Consider the following 15,746-nt stretch of genomic DNA (forward strand, 5'->3'; position numbering starts at 1 on the left):
ACGCTCTATCAGATCTTCATCGACTACAAGGAGAAGTAAATCACACACACACACACAGCGAATCAGTGAACGACTCCTCTGAATCAGTCATTCAGATGATTCGTTCAGCAGCTCTGATTCACTGGATCCATTATTCAGCAACACTGATTCGTTCAGGAAGAGATTGTGGTCGTTCATTTATCGATTCATTCACCAAAACTGATTCTTTTAAAACATTTGACCATTTTTATGAGCGAGTCATTGAATCATTGAATCATCAGTTTGTTCAACACACCAGTTCATTCAGAAATCACTATATAAGTGAGTGAGTTACTGGAAAAAAAATGATTCACTGATTCATTTAGGACAAAAAAAATGACTCATATGAGTGAATCATTGAATCTGTAAATGAGTTGACTGCACTGATTTTTTTTAGTAACCGTGCTGGTGACCGATGGTGAATCATTTCGAAATGAATGATTAATAAACTGGAAGTCAATGAGTCATTTAGCAACACTGAATCGTTTATAACTAAATGAATGTGATCGTGATGATGTCACAGTGAATCATTCCGCAGGACTCACTCATTCAGGAATTAAGAAGAGCAGTGTGTGTGGGGGATTCAAATGATTCGTTCAAGAACACTGACTCATTCAGTAACTGAACTGACTCTATTTATGAATGTGAATCGGGGAGTCATTGAATCATCCACTTGAATCATTGTTTATGAAAATGAAATTTGATCAAATCACTTATGATCACTCATATTTCTGTGTTTGTGTGTCTAAATGGATATGTGTGAATGTGTGTGTGTGTGTGTGTGTGTGTGTATGTGTGTGTGTGTGTAGGCTGTTGCTGTACGGCCGTTACTGCAGTCAGGTCGAAGCCGCCACCAAACATTTGGACAAAATCACCAGCAGCAGAGAAGACGTGAGGATGAAGCTAGAGGTCAGACACACACACACACACACACACACACACACATAAAGACAGAATGATGTGTTGTAAACGCTCAGTGTGTGTGTGTGTGTGTGTGTGTGTGTGTGTGTGTGTGTGTGTGTGTGTTCATCAGGAGTGTTCGATGAGAGCAAACAGCGGCAGGTTTACTCTGCGAGATCTGCTGATGGTCCCCATGCAGAGAGTGCTCAAATACCACCTGCTGCTGCAGGTAACACACACACACATATTTATATACACACATATTTAACAAAAACACATATAAACACATAACCACACACACATACATACATATACACACAAACTCACACCTAAACACATACTTATGCACAAACACACATACATATGCACACACATACACACACAAATACACACCTAAACTCACACTTGTGCACACACACACACAAACGCACACAAACGCACACACACACACACAAAAACACATGCAAACAAACACAAGCACACACACTGGAGTCAATAATGCAGGAACCGACACATATATTAGCACAGACGAACATACACACACAAGCACACACACACGCACACAGTGTCATTAAATCACACATACACATAAAAATACATAAACACACACACACAAACACATATGCACATACACACACACAAAACACACACACATGTGCACACTCATTCACGTGCACACACATGCACACACTATACACACACAAAAATAAAGATTTGCACATCTAAACACACATACATGTGCACAGATAAAACACATGCACACACAAATGTACACACTCATTCACACATGTACACAGACACACATGTACACACACATATGCACAAACAAATACACACATGTCCATAGCTGCACACACAAAAATAAACATGTTCACACCTAAACACACACATATGCACACGCACACACATACAAAAACACGTACACACAAACACACACACAAGTGCACACCCATTCACAAATGCAGACAAACACATATATAAACACGCATATGCACACACAAATGCACACACCAGGCATGTGCACACATAAGGCTCAACAAACCCTCCCCCCCACACACACACACATAGATACACACAAAAATACAGATATGCACACCTAAACACACACATATGCACACAAAAACATATGCACATGCACACGCCATGCATACACACACACACACACACACACACAGTATTTTATTCAGTAGTTTAAATGGAGATGAAATCAAAGAAACAGTAACGCTGCACAGGAGTGTATGATGACTGTAAAGTGAGTGTGTGTGTATGTGTGTGTGTGTGTTCTCAGGAGCTCATGAAACACACGGTGGACCAACAAGACAAGGAAAACCTGCGCACAGCACTGGATGCCATGAGGGTGTGTGTGTGTGTGTGTGTGTGCTGCATGATTCCTCTCAGTCAGTCATTAAGAGCTCTGGAGGAGGACAAACTCAATGATACTGTGTGTGTGTGTGTGCGTGTGTGTGTGTGTGATCAGGATCTGGCTCAGTGTGTGAACGAGGTGAAGAGAGATAACGAGATCATCCGTCAGATCACAACCTTCCAGCTGTGCATCGAGAACATGGTAGAGCCACGCATTCTGCTTAGTGTGTGTGTGTGTGTGTGTGTGTGTGCGTGTGTGTTTGTGTGGTCATTCAGTCTCTCTCTGTCTTCAGTCTCAGTCTCTGGCTTTATACGGTCGACCAAAGATAGACGGAGAACTGAAGATCTGCTGCCCTGAGAAGAGGTCCAAACAGGACAGGTGTGTGTGTGTGCGTGTGTGTGTGTGTATGTGCAAATATTTGTGTGTGTTACTCTTTTTGTGTATGTGTAAATATGTGTTTGAGTGTGTGTAGCTCTGTGTGTGTAAATTTGTGTGTGTGTATACAGTATATGTGTGTAACTGTGTGTATGTGTAACCCTGTGTGCATGTGTATCTAAATGTGTGTGTGTGTAACTATTTAATGTGCGTGTTTGTGTGTTAAATTGCGTGTATATGTGTAATTTGTGTATGTGTAATATTGTGTGTGCATGTGTTTGTTTGTGTGTGTATGTATATGTGTGTGTTTATGTGTAACTATGTGTGTGAATCTGTGTGTTTGTGTGTGTGTGTGTGTGTGTGTGTGTGTGCGTGTGCGTAACTCTGTAATGTGTGTGTGCATAACTCTTTGTAATGTGTGTGTAACTGTAATGTGTGTGTTTGTATGTCTGCACAACTGTATAATGTGTTTGTGTGTACATAAGTGTGTAATGTGTGTGTAAATGTTTATATGTGTGTGTTTGTGTGTGCTTAACTGTGTAATGTGTGTGTTTTACTCTTTGTAATGTGTGTACAACTGTGTAATGTGTGTGTGTGTGTGTGCGCGTAACTGTGTATGTGTGTAACTGTCTAATGTGTGTGTATATGTGTACGAAAGTCTGTGTAAACTGTGTGTGCATAACTGTATAACGTGTGTGTGTGTGTGCATAACTCTGCGTAAATTGTGTGTAACTAATGTGTGTGCGTAACTTTGTGTATGTGTGTTACTGTAATGTGTGTGTATTTGTGTGCATAACTCTGTGTAACGAGTTTGTGCATGTGTGTAACTGTGATGTGTGTGTGTGTGCGTAACTCTGTGTAACGTGTGTGTCTGCGTAACTGTGTAATGTGTGTGTTTGTTTGCATGCGTAACTTTTTAATGTCTGTTTGTGTGTGTGCGTAACACTGTAATGTGTGTGTGTAACTGTATGTGTGTGTGTAACTCTTTGTAATGTGTGTTTGTGTGTGCATAACTGTGTAATGTGTGTGTAACTCTAACATGTGTGTGTGTGTGTGTGTGTGTGTGTGTGTGTGTGTGTGTGTGTAACTGTGTATGTGTACGTAACTCTGTAATGTGTGTGTGTGTGTGTGTGTGCGCGTAACTTTGTTTATGTGTGCATAACTCTGTGTATATGTGTGTAACTGTGTAATGTGTGTGCGTAACTTTGTGTATGTGTGTAACTGTAATGTGTGTGTATGTGTATGCCTAATTGTGTATTGTGTGTGTGCATAGCTCTGTGTATGTGAGTGTGTGTGTATGTGTGTGTAACTGTATAATGTGTGTGTGTGTAACTCTGTGTAACGTGTGTGTGTGTGTCAGGTACGGGTTCCTCTTCGATAAGGCTCTGCTGGTGTGTAAGAAGCGCAGTGGGGAGAATCTGGAGCTGAAGGAACTGATTGAGCTCCAGCATTTCCATCTCAGAGACGAAACAGCAGGAGAACGAGACAACAAGAAGGTTTCACTGCACTCCTACACTTCATCCATCTCCATCTGCCGTCTGAGCCGCTCATAACACGCGCTTGTGTGTGTGTGTTTACAGTGGACACACACCTTCCTCCTGATGGATATTTACGGTCAGGGCGGATACGATCTGTACTTCAAGACACGAGAGCTGAAGAAGAAATGGCTGGAGCAGTTCGAGATGGCACTGTGAGTCACACACACACACACACACATAATATAATATAATATAATATAATATAATATAATATAATATAATATAATATAATATAGTATAATATAATATAATATAATATAATATAATATAATATAATATAATATAATATAATATATAGTGTTGAACTATGTTAATTGTCCAGTGAGTTATGTGTATAGTACATACACAGATATTTATCACAGTTGCATAATCAATTGTGTCACTTCACACTGGTCAGAGCTGTATATTTAGTTTAGTTTGTGTGTGTGTGTGTGTGTGTGTGTGTGTGTGTGTGTGTGTTTGCAGGTCTAACTTGTGTCCGGAGAACGGCTCAGCTAATGGACATGAGTTCCAGATGTACTGTTTTGAAGACACCACCTCCTGTAAAGCCTGCCAGATGCTGCTCAGGTGATGCTCATTTCTGTCACATGTTTTAACAGAGTTGACGATAACAGAATTGACAGTAACAGAGTTGATGGTAACAGAATTGACGGTAACAGAGTTGATGGTAACAGAATTGACGGTAACAGAGTTGACGATAAGAGAATTGACAGTAACAGAGTTGACGATAACAGAATTGACAGTAACAGAGTTGACGGTAACAGAGTTGACGATAACAGAATTGACAGTAACAGAGTTGACGGTAACAGAGTTGATGGTAACAGTTGACGATAACAGAGTTGACGATAACAGAGTTGACGATAACAGAGTTGACGATAACAGAGTTGACGATAACAGAGTTGACGGTAACAGAATTGACGGTAACAGAGTTGACGATAACAGAGTTGACGGTAACAAAATTGACGGTAACTGAGTTGACGATAACAGAGTTGACGATAACAGAATTGACAGTAACAGAGTTGACGGTAACAGAGTTGATGGTAACAGTTGACGATAACAGAGTTGACGATAACAGAGTTGACGATAACAGAGTTGACGATAACAGAGTTGACGGTAACAGAATTGACGGTAACAGAGTTGACGATAACAGAGTTGACGGTAACAAAATTGACGGTAACTGAGTTGACGATAACAGAGTTGACGATAACAGAATTGACGGTAACAGAATTGACGGTAACAGAGTTGACGATAACAGAGTTGATGATAACAGAGTCGACGGTAACAGTTGACGATAACAGAATTGACGATAACAGAATTGACGGTAACAGAGTTGACGGTAACATTTGACGATAACAGAGTTGACGGTAACAGAGTTGACGATAACAGAGTTGACGATAACAGAATTGACGGTAACAGAGTTGACGATAACAGAGTTGATGATAACAGAGTTGATGATAACAGAATTGACGGTAACAGAATTGACGGTAACAGAGTTGACGATAACAGAGTTGATGATAACAGAATTGACGGTAACAGAATTGACGGTAACAGAGTTGACGATAACAGAGTTGACGATAACAGAGTTGACGGTAACAGTTGACGATAACAGAATTGACGATAACAGAATTGACGGTAACAGAGTTGACGGTAACAATTGACGATAACAGAGTTGACGATAACAGAGTTGACGGTAACAGTTGACGATAACAGAGTTGACGATAACAGAGTTGACGATAACAGAGTTGACGATAACAGAATTGACGGTAACAGAGTTGACGATAACAGAATTGACGGTAACAGAGTTGACGATAACAGAGTTGACGGTAACAGTTGACGATAACAGAGTTGACGATAACAGAGTTGACGATAACAGAGTTGACGATAACAGAATTGACGGTAACAGAATTGACGGTAACAGAATTGACGGTAACAGAATTGACGGTAACAGAGTTGACGGTAACAGTTGACGATAACAGAGTTGACGATAACAGAGTTGACGATAACAGAATTGACGATAACAGAGTTGACGATAACAGAGTTGACGATAACAGAGTTGACGGTAACAGTTGATGATAACAGAATTGACGGTAACAGGGTTAATGATAACAGGCTTGATTATAACAGAGTTGATGATGATAACAGAGTTTGATTTGATATTTAGTGTTGGTTTACTGTTATACAATAATAATGTGCAGTTTAGTAACTCTTTCCTGCTTTAGGATGATAATTGTTCTGATAAGCTCTACATAAATAAACCTGCATTGACTTATTTTAGGGAACATAAGCGTTTATTAGTTTTACTTTTATTTTTAGTTTACAGTATCAGTGTACAGGCTCGGTTTCGGCGAGGGCTCTTTATAGCCTGTGAGGAAGTTCAGAGCTGTGAAAGTGACTGTGTGTTTGCAGTCGCTGTTTACAGTTCCCGTCAAATTAAAATAAGGTTGTTAGATGTCAGTATCAGTTAGCATTGTCAATAAACTGGAAGTTCCAACTTCAATACTTTACCTTGAAAAATATTGACACTCGAGACCATTCTCCATACCACAACATTAAGAGTATACTAATGAACTACAAATGTGTGTGTGTGTGTGTGTGTGTGTGTGTGTGTGTGTGTGTGTGTGTGTGTTTGTCAGAGGGATCTTCTATCAGGGCTACCGCTGCTCGCGCTGTAGGATGGCGGCTCATAAAGAGTGTCTGGGCCGAGTTCCTGCATGCGGACGAAACTCCGGTGAGAAAACAAAATGAAAGAAACAATAAATATGAGGGATCACTGTTCAACTCATCTCTCACACAAGCTTCTCATTCACTCCACAGAACTCTCCGGAACCATGAAGAAGGTTTGAAATCACCCTAAAGTCAAACATTCAACACATAATATAATATAATATAATATAGTATAATATAATATAATATAATATAATATAAATTAATATAATATAATATAATATAATATAATATAATATAATATAATATAATATAAATTAATATAATATAATATAAATTAATATAATATAATATAAATTAATATAATATAATATAATATAGTATAATATAATATAATATAATATAATATAATATAATATAACATAACATAATATAAATTAATATAATATAATATAATATAATATAATATAATATAAATTAATATAATATAATATAATATAATATAATATAAATTAATATAATATAATATAAATTAATATAATATAATATAATATAAATTAATATAATATAATATAATATAACATAATATAACATAACATAACATAACATAAATTAATATAATATAATATAATATAATATAATATAATATAATATAATATAATATAATATAATTTAACATAATATAATGTAAATGAATATAATATAATGTAATATAATATAATATAATATAATATAATATAAATTAATATAATATAATACAATGTAATATAAATTAATATAATATAACATAACATAACATAATATAAATTAATATAATATAGTATAATATAATATAATATAATATAATATAATATAATATAATATAATATAATATAATATAATATAACATAATATAAATTAATATAATATAATATAATATAATATAAATTAATATAATATAATATAACATAACATAACATAATATAAATTAATATAATATAATATAATATAAATTAATATAATATAATATAATATAACATAATATAACATAACATAACATAACATAAATTAATATAATATAATATAATATAATATAATATAATATAATATAATATAATTTAACATAATATAATGTAAATGAATATAATATAATATAATGTAATATAATATAATATAATATAATATAATATAAATTAATATAATATAATACAATGTAATATAAATTAATATAATATAACATAATATGATATAATATAAATTAATATAATATAAATTAATGTAATATAACATAATATAATATAACATAAAATAATATAATATAATATAAATTAATATAATATAATATAATATAATAAAAATTAATGTAATATAATGTAATATAATATAATATAAATTAATGTAATATAATGTAATATAATATAATATAATATGATATAATATAATATAAATTAATATAATATAATGTAATGTAATATAATATGATATAATATAATATGATATAATATAATATAAATTAATATAATATAATGTAATGTAATATAATATGATATAATATAATATAATATAATATAATATAAATTAATATAATATAATGTAATGTAATATAATATGATATAATATAATATAAATTAATGTAATATAATATAATATAATATGATATAATATAATATAAATTAATATAATATAATGTAAATATTATATAGTTTTGTATTGTACACTTCACTCTTTGTGTGGTGTTTTAGCAATATTGTTTACATATTTACTGTAGTAGGGTCAGCCGTGCTGCCGCATGATTAAAGCAGTGTGTTTATCAGTTTGTGTGTGTGTGTGTTTGTGTTTGCTCTGATTGGTCAGTGTGATGAAGTGTGTGTTCTTGTGTTTTCAGAGTAAAACCATGCGTGTAACTCAGAGACAGAATAAACCAGGTAAACACACCTCAGAGACTCGGCATTGACAAGTGTGTGTGTGTGTGTGTGTGTTTTTGTTTCTTTGTTTGTTTGCAGTTCTAGCTTGTGTCCGGAGATGCAGTATGTATGTGTGTGTATATGTGTGTGTGTGTGTTCATCAGGTCTGCAGAAGATGGTGGTGTGTGTGTGTTCCTCAGGTCTGCCGAAGGCGTGCATGTATGTGTGTGTTCTTCATCAGGTGTGTGTGTTTTTCATCAGGTGCGTGTGTGTGTGTGTGTGTGTGTTCATCAGGTCTGCCAAAGATGGAGGTGTGTGTGGATTATTACGGTCTCCCTCCGCCGCCGGGGTCGTTCGGTTCACCGCTGCTGCTCACAGCTGGAGACGTGGTGGAGCTCACACAGGCGGAGGCGGACATGCAGTGGTGGGAGGTGAGCACACACACACACACACACAAAAGGACACAAACACATACACACGCATATATACACACATATACATACACATGTACTGTACACACACTGATACACTCTCACACAGACGGAGGCGGACATGCAGCGGGGGTAGGTGAACACACACTTATGCATGCATCTACACATACGCATAAACACATACACAAACACACACACAGGGACACAAACATACACTTAAACACAAACACACTAATACACTCTCTCTCTCACACACACACACACACTCGTCTGTCTCTGGTTTCTGATGGAGAAGTGAAACCTCAGCATGTCTGCAGTTTCTGTCTTCTCTTTTCCTCACCTCTTCTCAGATCCTGGAAATGACTAAGTGTGTGTGTGTGTGTGTGTGTGTGTGTGTGTGTGTGTGTGTGTTTCAGGGCAGGAATCTGAGGATCGGTGAGGTGGGCTGGTTTCCCTGCAGTAAAGTTCAGCCGTTCGTGCCCGTGAGTGTGAACTCTGACTCTCCTTTACACACCGCGGTGAGAGCAGCAGATGTGTGTGTGTGTGCGCTGGAGCTTCATCATCAGCGCTTACTGAAATCATGAGGCACACACCAGTTCACAGTACACACACACACGTTTACTGCCCCTACACATCGGTGGCGATCGTCAGTGTTTGTTTCATGTTGAGTGTAGTGTTGTGTACAGAGTGATGACAGAGCATGTGTGTGTTCTCTGCAGGCCACACCTCCAGATTTATCAGGACTGCCCTGGTAACACACACACACACACATATACAAACCCTTCATCTGTAATTAAACACACACACACACACACACACACACACACACACACACACACACACTGATTTTCACTTGTGCTGCAGGTTTGCCGGCAGCTTGGACCGCTCTGGTGCGAAGGCTCTGCTCAACTCTCGCTCTGACGGAACCTTTCTGGTGCGACAGAAGGACGCCGGAGAGTTCGCCATCAGCCTCAAGTACACACACACACACACACACACACACATGCAGATACACACTGACTGACTGACTGAGCTGCAGTGACACCTGCAGTGACACCTGTGTGTGTGTGTGTGTCAGGTTCAACATGGACACCAGACACATAAAGGTGACGTACTCAGAGGGCCTGTACAGAATCAACGAGAAGAAAGCCTTCAGGGGGCTGTTCGTGAGTATTACTGCTACTGTACCCTCACTGTTAGCATTAGCATTACCGTTATTAAAGCTGTTGCTGCTACTGTACCCTCACTGTTAGCATTAGCATTATCGTTATTAAAGCTGTTGCTGCTACTGTACCCTCACTGTTAGCATTAGCATTATCGTTACTGAGGCTGTGACTGTACCCTCACTGTTAGCATTAGCATTATCGTTACTGAGGCTGTGACTGTACCCTCACTGTTAGCATTAGCATTACCCTTACTGAGGCTGTTACTGTTACTGTACCCTCACTGTTAGCATTAGCATTACCGTGATTGAGGCTGTTACTGTTACTGTACCCTCACTGTTAGCATTAGCATTACCGTTATTAAAGCTGTTGCTGCTACTGTACCCTCACTGTTAGCATTAGCATTATCGTTATTAAAGCTGTTGCTGCTACTGTACCCTCACTGTTAGCATTAGCATTACCGTTATTAAAGCTGTTGCTGCTACTGTACCCTCACTGTTAGCATTAGCATTATCGTTACTGAGGCTGTGACTGTACCCTCACTGTTAGCATTAGCATTATCGTTACTGAGGCTGTGACTGTACCCTCACTGTTAGCATTAGCATTACCCTTACTGAGGCTGTCACTGTTACTGTACACTCACTGTTAGCATTAGCATTACCGTGATTGAGGCTGTTACTGTTACTGTACCCTCACTGTTAGCATTAGCATTACCCTTACTGAGGCTGTTACTGTTACTGTACACTCACTGTTAGCATTAGCATTACCGTGATTGAGGCTGTTACTGTTACTGTACCCTTACTGTTAGCATTAGCATTACCGTTATTGAGGCTGTTACTGTTACTGTACCCTCACTGTTAGCATTAGCATTATCGTTATTGAGGCTGTTACTGTACCCTCACTGTTAGCATTAGCATTATCGTTATTAAAGCTGTTGCTGCTACTGTACCCTCACTGTTAGCATTAGCATTATCGTTATTAAAGCTGTTGCTGCTACTGTACCCTCACTGTTAGCATTAGCATTATCGTTATTAAAGCTGTTGCTGCTACTGTACCCTCACTGTTAGCTTTAGCATTATCGTTACTGAGGCTGTGACTGTACCCTCACTGTTAGCATTAGCATTATCGTTACTGAGGCTGTGACTGTACCCTCACTGTTAGCATTAGCATTACCCTTACTGAGGCTGTTACTGTTACTGTACCCTCACTGTTAGCATTAGCATTACCGTGATTGAGGCTGTTACTGTACCCTCACTGTTAGCATTAGCATTACCGTTATTGAGGCTGTTACTGGTACTGTACCCTCACTGTTAGCATTAGCATTATCGTTATTGAGGCTGTTACTGTACCCTCACTGTTAGCATTAGCATTACTGTTATTGAGGCTGTTACTGTACCCTCACTGTTAGCATTAGCATTAACGTTACTGAGGCTGTTACTGTTACTGTACCCTCACTGTTAGCATTAGCATTACCGTGATTGAGGCTGTTACTGTTACTGTACCCTCACTGTTAGCATTAGCATTATCGTTATTGAGGCTGTTACTGTTACTGTACCCTCACTGTTAGCATTAGCATTATCGTTATTGAGGCTGTTACTGTTACTGTACCCTCACTGTTAGCATTAGCATTAACGTTACTGAGGCTGTTACTGTTACTGTACCCTGTTAGCATTAGCATTATCGTTATTGAGGCTGTTACTGTTACTGTACCCTCACTGTTAGCATTAGCATTAACGTTACTGAGGCTGTTACTGTTACTGTACCCTCACTGTTAGCATTAGCATTACCGTGATTGAGGCTGTTACTGTTACTGTACCCTGTTAGCATTAGCATTATCGTTATTGAGGCTGTTAATGTACCCTCACTGTTAGCATTAGCATTATCGTTATTGAGGCTGTTACTGTTACTGTACCCTCACTGTTAGCATTAGCATTAACGTTACTGAGGCTGTTACTGTACCCTCACTTTTAGCTTTAGCATTACCGTTAAGCCTGGTTTATCCTTCTGCGTCGAGAGATCGGTGTGGTGTGTGTATCTATGATAAAGCGTGTGGTTTGATGCCATGTCTCGGGGAGCGTGTACATTATTTCCTGGCTTACCTCAGTTCATTTCCATTTGAACTGAGTTTCTTCGCTGGTGTTTTGTATTTTCTAAACGCTTCCTTAATGTACGAGCGGCTCAAACTCGCTCATTTTAAGGCAGGAACCGGTGGATGTGCTACAACTTTAACTATAAGGTAAACACAAAGGAAACCTTTCTATCCAGAGTTCCTCCACAGCACTCGACAGTTGTAAATACTCGCCCCATCTGGCTCGCGCGGCTCTCAGCCCTGGCCACACTTGTCACCGGTACCAAGCCGACCAATCACAGAGCTTGAGCTATGCGTCGTTGCGACGTGTAGTTACATTTTTTGTGAGGTGTGCGTCAGTGACAGCCACGGGGAGGGCTATGTGTCCACATGTAGGCTGCACCGTAGCATAACCGTTCGCTTGACGAAGAAGTATAAATCAGCCTTTAGCATTAGCATTACTGCTACTGATGCTGTTTGATTACAATACTCTCACTGTTAGCATTAGCATTACTGTTACTGATGCTGTTTGATTACAATACTCTCACTGTTAGCATTAGCATTACTGCTACTGATGCTGTTTGATTACAGTACTCTCACTGTTAGCATTAGCATTACTGCTACTGATGCTGTTTGATTACAATACTCTCACTGTTAGCATTAGCATTACTGTTACTGATGCTGTTTCATTACAATACTCTTATTGATGCTTTTACTGTTCAAGTTAGCATTATCATTATAATCATTGTTGCTGTTACAACATAGTTCCCTACTGAAAAAAATACTGCTTAAACTAAGCTGGTTGGCTGGTTTTAGCTGGTCAAGCAGGCTGGTTTTAGAGGGGTTTTGGCCACTTCCAGGCTGGTTTTAGCTGGGCATAGCTGGGAGATGAAAACTGCTGATGCTGGTTTAAGCTGTATTTTCAGTAGGGTATCATTACAGTTCTTGATGCTGTTACCGTTAGTTACAGTACCCTTCCTGTTAGCATTACTGTTATTGATGCTGTAACTGTGTAAGTTAACACATTATTACAGCTAGTGGTGCTGTTATGATTAGTTACAGTAGCCTCAATGTTAGCATTAACATTATCGTTAGTAATGCTGTTATATTGACAGCTTCCTCACTGTTAGCATTACAGTTGATGCTGCTGTTGATTACACTCTTACGGTTAGCATTATCAGTTATTGTTACAGTATTTTTACAGGTACAATTATCATCAGATATGTCACCGCTACACCGCTGCTGCTGCTGTAGCAGCACAAGTTCAGCTGTTGTTACTGTAGTTCTGCCACTTTATAGTTGTTCTTAGCTGTTTGACAGTATTAATGAGGACTTTAGGCATCCCTTGCAGTGTGTGATGCATGTGTGTGTGTGTGTGTGTGTGTGTGTGTGTGTGTGTGTGTGTGTGTCAGGAGCTGGTTCAGTACTATCAGGAGAACTCACTGAAAGAGTGTTTCAAAGATGTGGACTCCAGACTGCAGACGGCGTACAAACAGCCTGAGCAGAGCACAGCGGCTCACAACAGCAGCACACACAGCACAGGTAACACACACACACACACACACACAAACACACAGCACAGCGGCTCACAACAGCAGCACACACAGCACAGGTAACACACACACACACACACACAGCACAGCGGCTCACAACAGCAGCACACACAGCACAGGTAACACACACACACACACAGCAGCACACACAGCACAGGTAACACACACACACACACACAGCAGCACACATAGCACAGGTAACACACACACACACACACACACACAGCACACACACTCTCTCACACTTATAAACACAGTCTGACCATGACCACCTCTCTCTCTGTGTGTGTGTGTGTGTGTGTGTGTGTGCAGGTGCGAGTGAGCGGTATTTCGGCACAGCTAAAGTGCGCTATGATTTCTCTGCGCGCGATCGCACTGAACTCTCTCTGCGGGAAGGAGACACGGTCAAGATCATCTCCAAAAAGGCTCACAACGGCTGGTGGAAAGGAGAGGTGTATGGCAGGGTACGACACACACACACACACACACTTGTCTATGTTACTAAGCGGGGACTGCAGCTCTATTCTGGCCAGGAGCTCAGAGTTTGACACATCCCTAAACATTATTCTGCTTCCCTCATCGTCTGAGTATTGTGCTGTTGCAGGTAAATCTCTCTTCATTTTGACTCACTGTTTCTGGAAACAGCACAATCCTTAATACCTGTCCAGAAAATGCTTCTTACGTTTAGATATCTGCAGTAGAAACAGCAGCAGAGCTCTGAGTATGAGAGCTGTTTCCTGCAGTGTTTAATGAAGCTGGAGTGATCATTCACACTACTGAAACTGAGTGTTTTTACTTTGTACAAAAACACATGCTGAGCGGGGACCTGAAGCTCTGAGCGTGTTCAGGTGTCCAACAGGAGACCTTCATGCACTGCAGACACACACTGTATTCAAGTCTGAACACTTTTAACATGTATATATATGATTAAATAGGATGGCACAGTGGGTAGCACAATCGCCTCACAGCAAGAAGGTCTCTGGTTTGAGTCTCTGCTGGGTCAGTTGGTGTTTCTGTGTGGAGTTTGCATGTTCTCCCCGTGTTGGCGTGGGTTTCCTCCGGGCTCTCTGGTTCCCCCCACAGTCCAAACACATGCGCTATAGGGGAACTGATCAGCTAAACAGGCCGTAGTGTGTGTGTGTATGGTTGTTTCCCAGTACTGGGTTGCAACTGGAAGCACATCCACTGTGTAAAACATATGCTGGATAAGTTGGCGGTTCATTCTGCTGTGGCGACACCTGTTTAATAAAGGGACTAGGACGAGAAGAAAATGAATAATAAATGATGTGGATTGTCTTTTCCTAAAGCTTTAAAATAACACACACACACGCACACACACACACACACAGGTTATTGTGTAGTTTCTTGGAAACATTCGTTCATTTTCTTGTCGGCTTAGTCCCTTTATTAATTCGGGGTCGCCACAGCGGAATGAACCGCCAACTTATCCAGCACATTTTTACGCAGCAGATGCCCTTCCAGCAGCAACCCATCTTTGGGGAAACACCCACACACTCATACACTACGGACAATTTGGCCTACCCAGTTCCCCTATAGCGCATGTGTTTGGACTGTGGGGGAAACTGGAGCCTGGAGGAAACCCATGCGAACGCAGGGAAAACATGCAAACTCCACACAGAAACACCAACTGAGCCGAGGCTTGAACCAGCCACCTTCTTGCTGTGAGGCAGCAGCACTTCCTACCGCTCCACTACGTCGTTCTTTGAAACAAAGTTTGGGAAACACTAAAAAGCAGCATGCATGTCCTGATATTAAAACACACATTAAAT

At 39.1% G+C, this 15,746-nt stretch overlaps 1 protein-coding gene across 5 annotated transcripts in view; it reads left to right on the plus strand.

Moving 5' to 3' along the window:
* The window catches only part of vav1 (vav guanine nucleotide exchange factor 1), a 29,746-nt gene that overhangs the window by 13,514 nt on the left and 486 nt on the right, over nt 1–15,746 (plus strand). For 3 of the 5 annotated variants that reach the window (XM_087237921.1, XM_087237922.1, XM_087237923.1), the window contains 19 exons: nt 1–35; nt 828–927; nt 1,052–1,147; nt 2,207–2,275; nt 2,396–2,482; nt 2,574–2,659; nt 4,017–4,152; nt 4,237–4,346; nt 4,660–4,761; nt 6,828–6,922; nt 7,009–7,031; nt 8,723–8,762; nt 9,036–9,172; nt 9,589–9,654; nt 9,892–9,923; nt 10,037–10,147; nt 10,251–10,338; nt 13,816–13,945; nt 14,269–14,420. The exon at nt 1–35 is cut by the window's left edge and continues 69 nt beyond it. In XM_087237921.1, coding sequence (XP_087094047.1) covers nt 1–35; nt 828–927; nt 1,052–1,147; nt 2,207–2,275; nt 2,396–2,482; nt 2,574–2,659; nt 4,017–4,152; nt 4,237–4,346; nt 4,660–4,761; nt 6,828–6,922; nt 7,009–7,031; nt 8,723–8,762; nt 9,036–9,172; nt 9,589–9,654; nt 9,892–9,923; nt 10,037–10,147; nt 10,251–10,338; nt 13,816–13,945; nt 14,269–14,420 — 1,695 coding nt within the window. Of the gene's footprint in view, nt 36–827; nt 928–1,051; nt 1,148–2,206; nt 2,276–2,395; nt 2,483–2,573; nt 2,660–4,016; nt 4,153–4,236; nt 4,347–4,659; nt 4,885–5,730; nt 6,069–6,170; nt 6,923–7,008; nt 7,032–8,722; nt 8,763–9,035; nt 9,173–9,588; nt 9,655–9,891; nt 9,924–10,036; nt 10,148–10,250; nt 10,478–10,731; nt 11,037–12,957; nt 13,946–14,268; nt 14,421–15,746 lie in introns of all 5 variants that reach the window. The other 2 variants (XR_015477096.1, XR_015477095.1) reach the window with 2 other exon arrangements.

This window comes from Danio rerio, chromosome 1, assembly GCF_052040795.2.
Source record: "Danio rerio strain M-AB ecotype USA chromosome 1, GRCz13ab, whole genome shotgun sequence".
Taxonomy (NCBI): domain Eukaryota; kingdom Metazoa; phylum Chordata; class Actinopteri; order Cypriniformes; family Danionidae; genus Danio; species Danio rerio.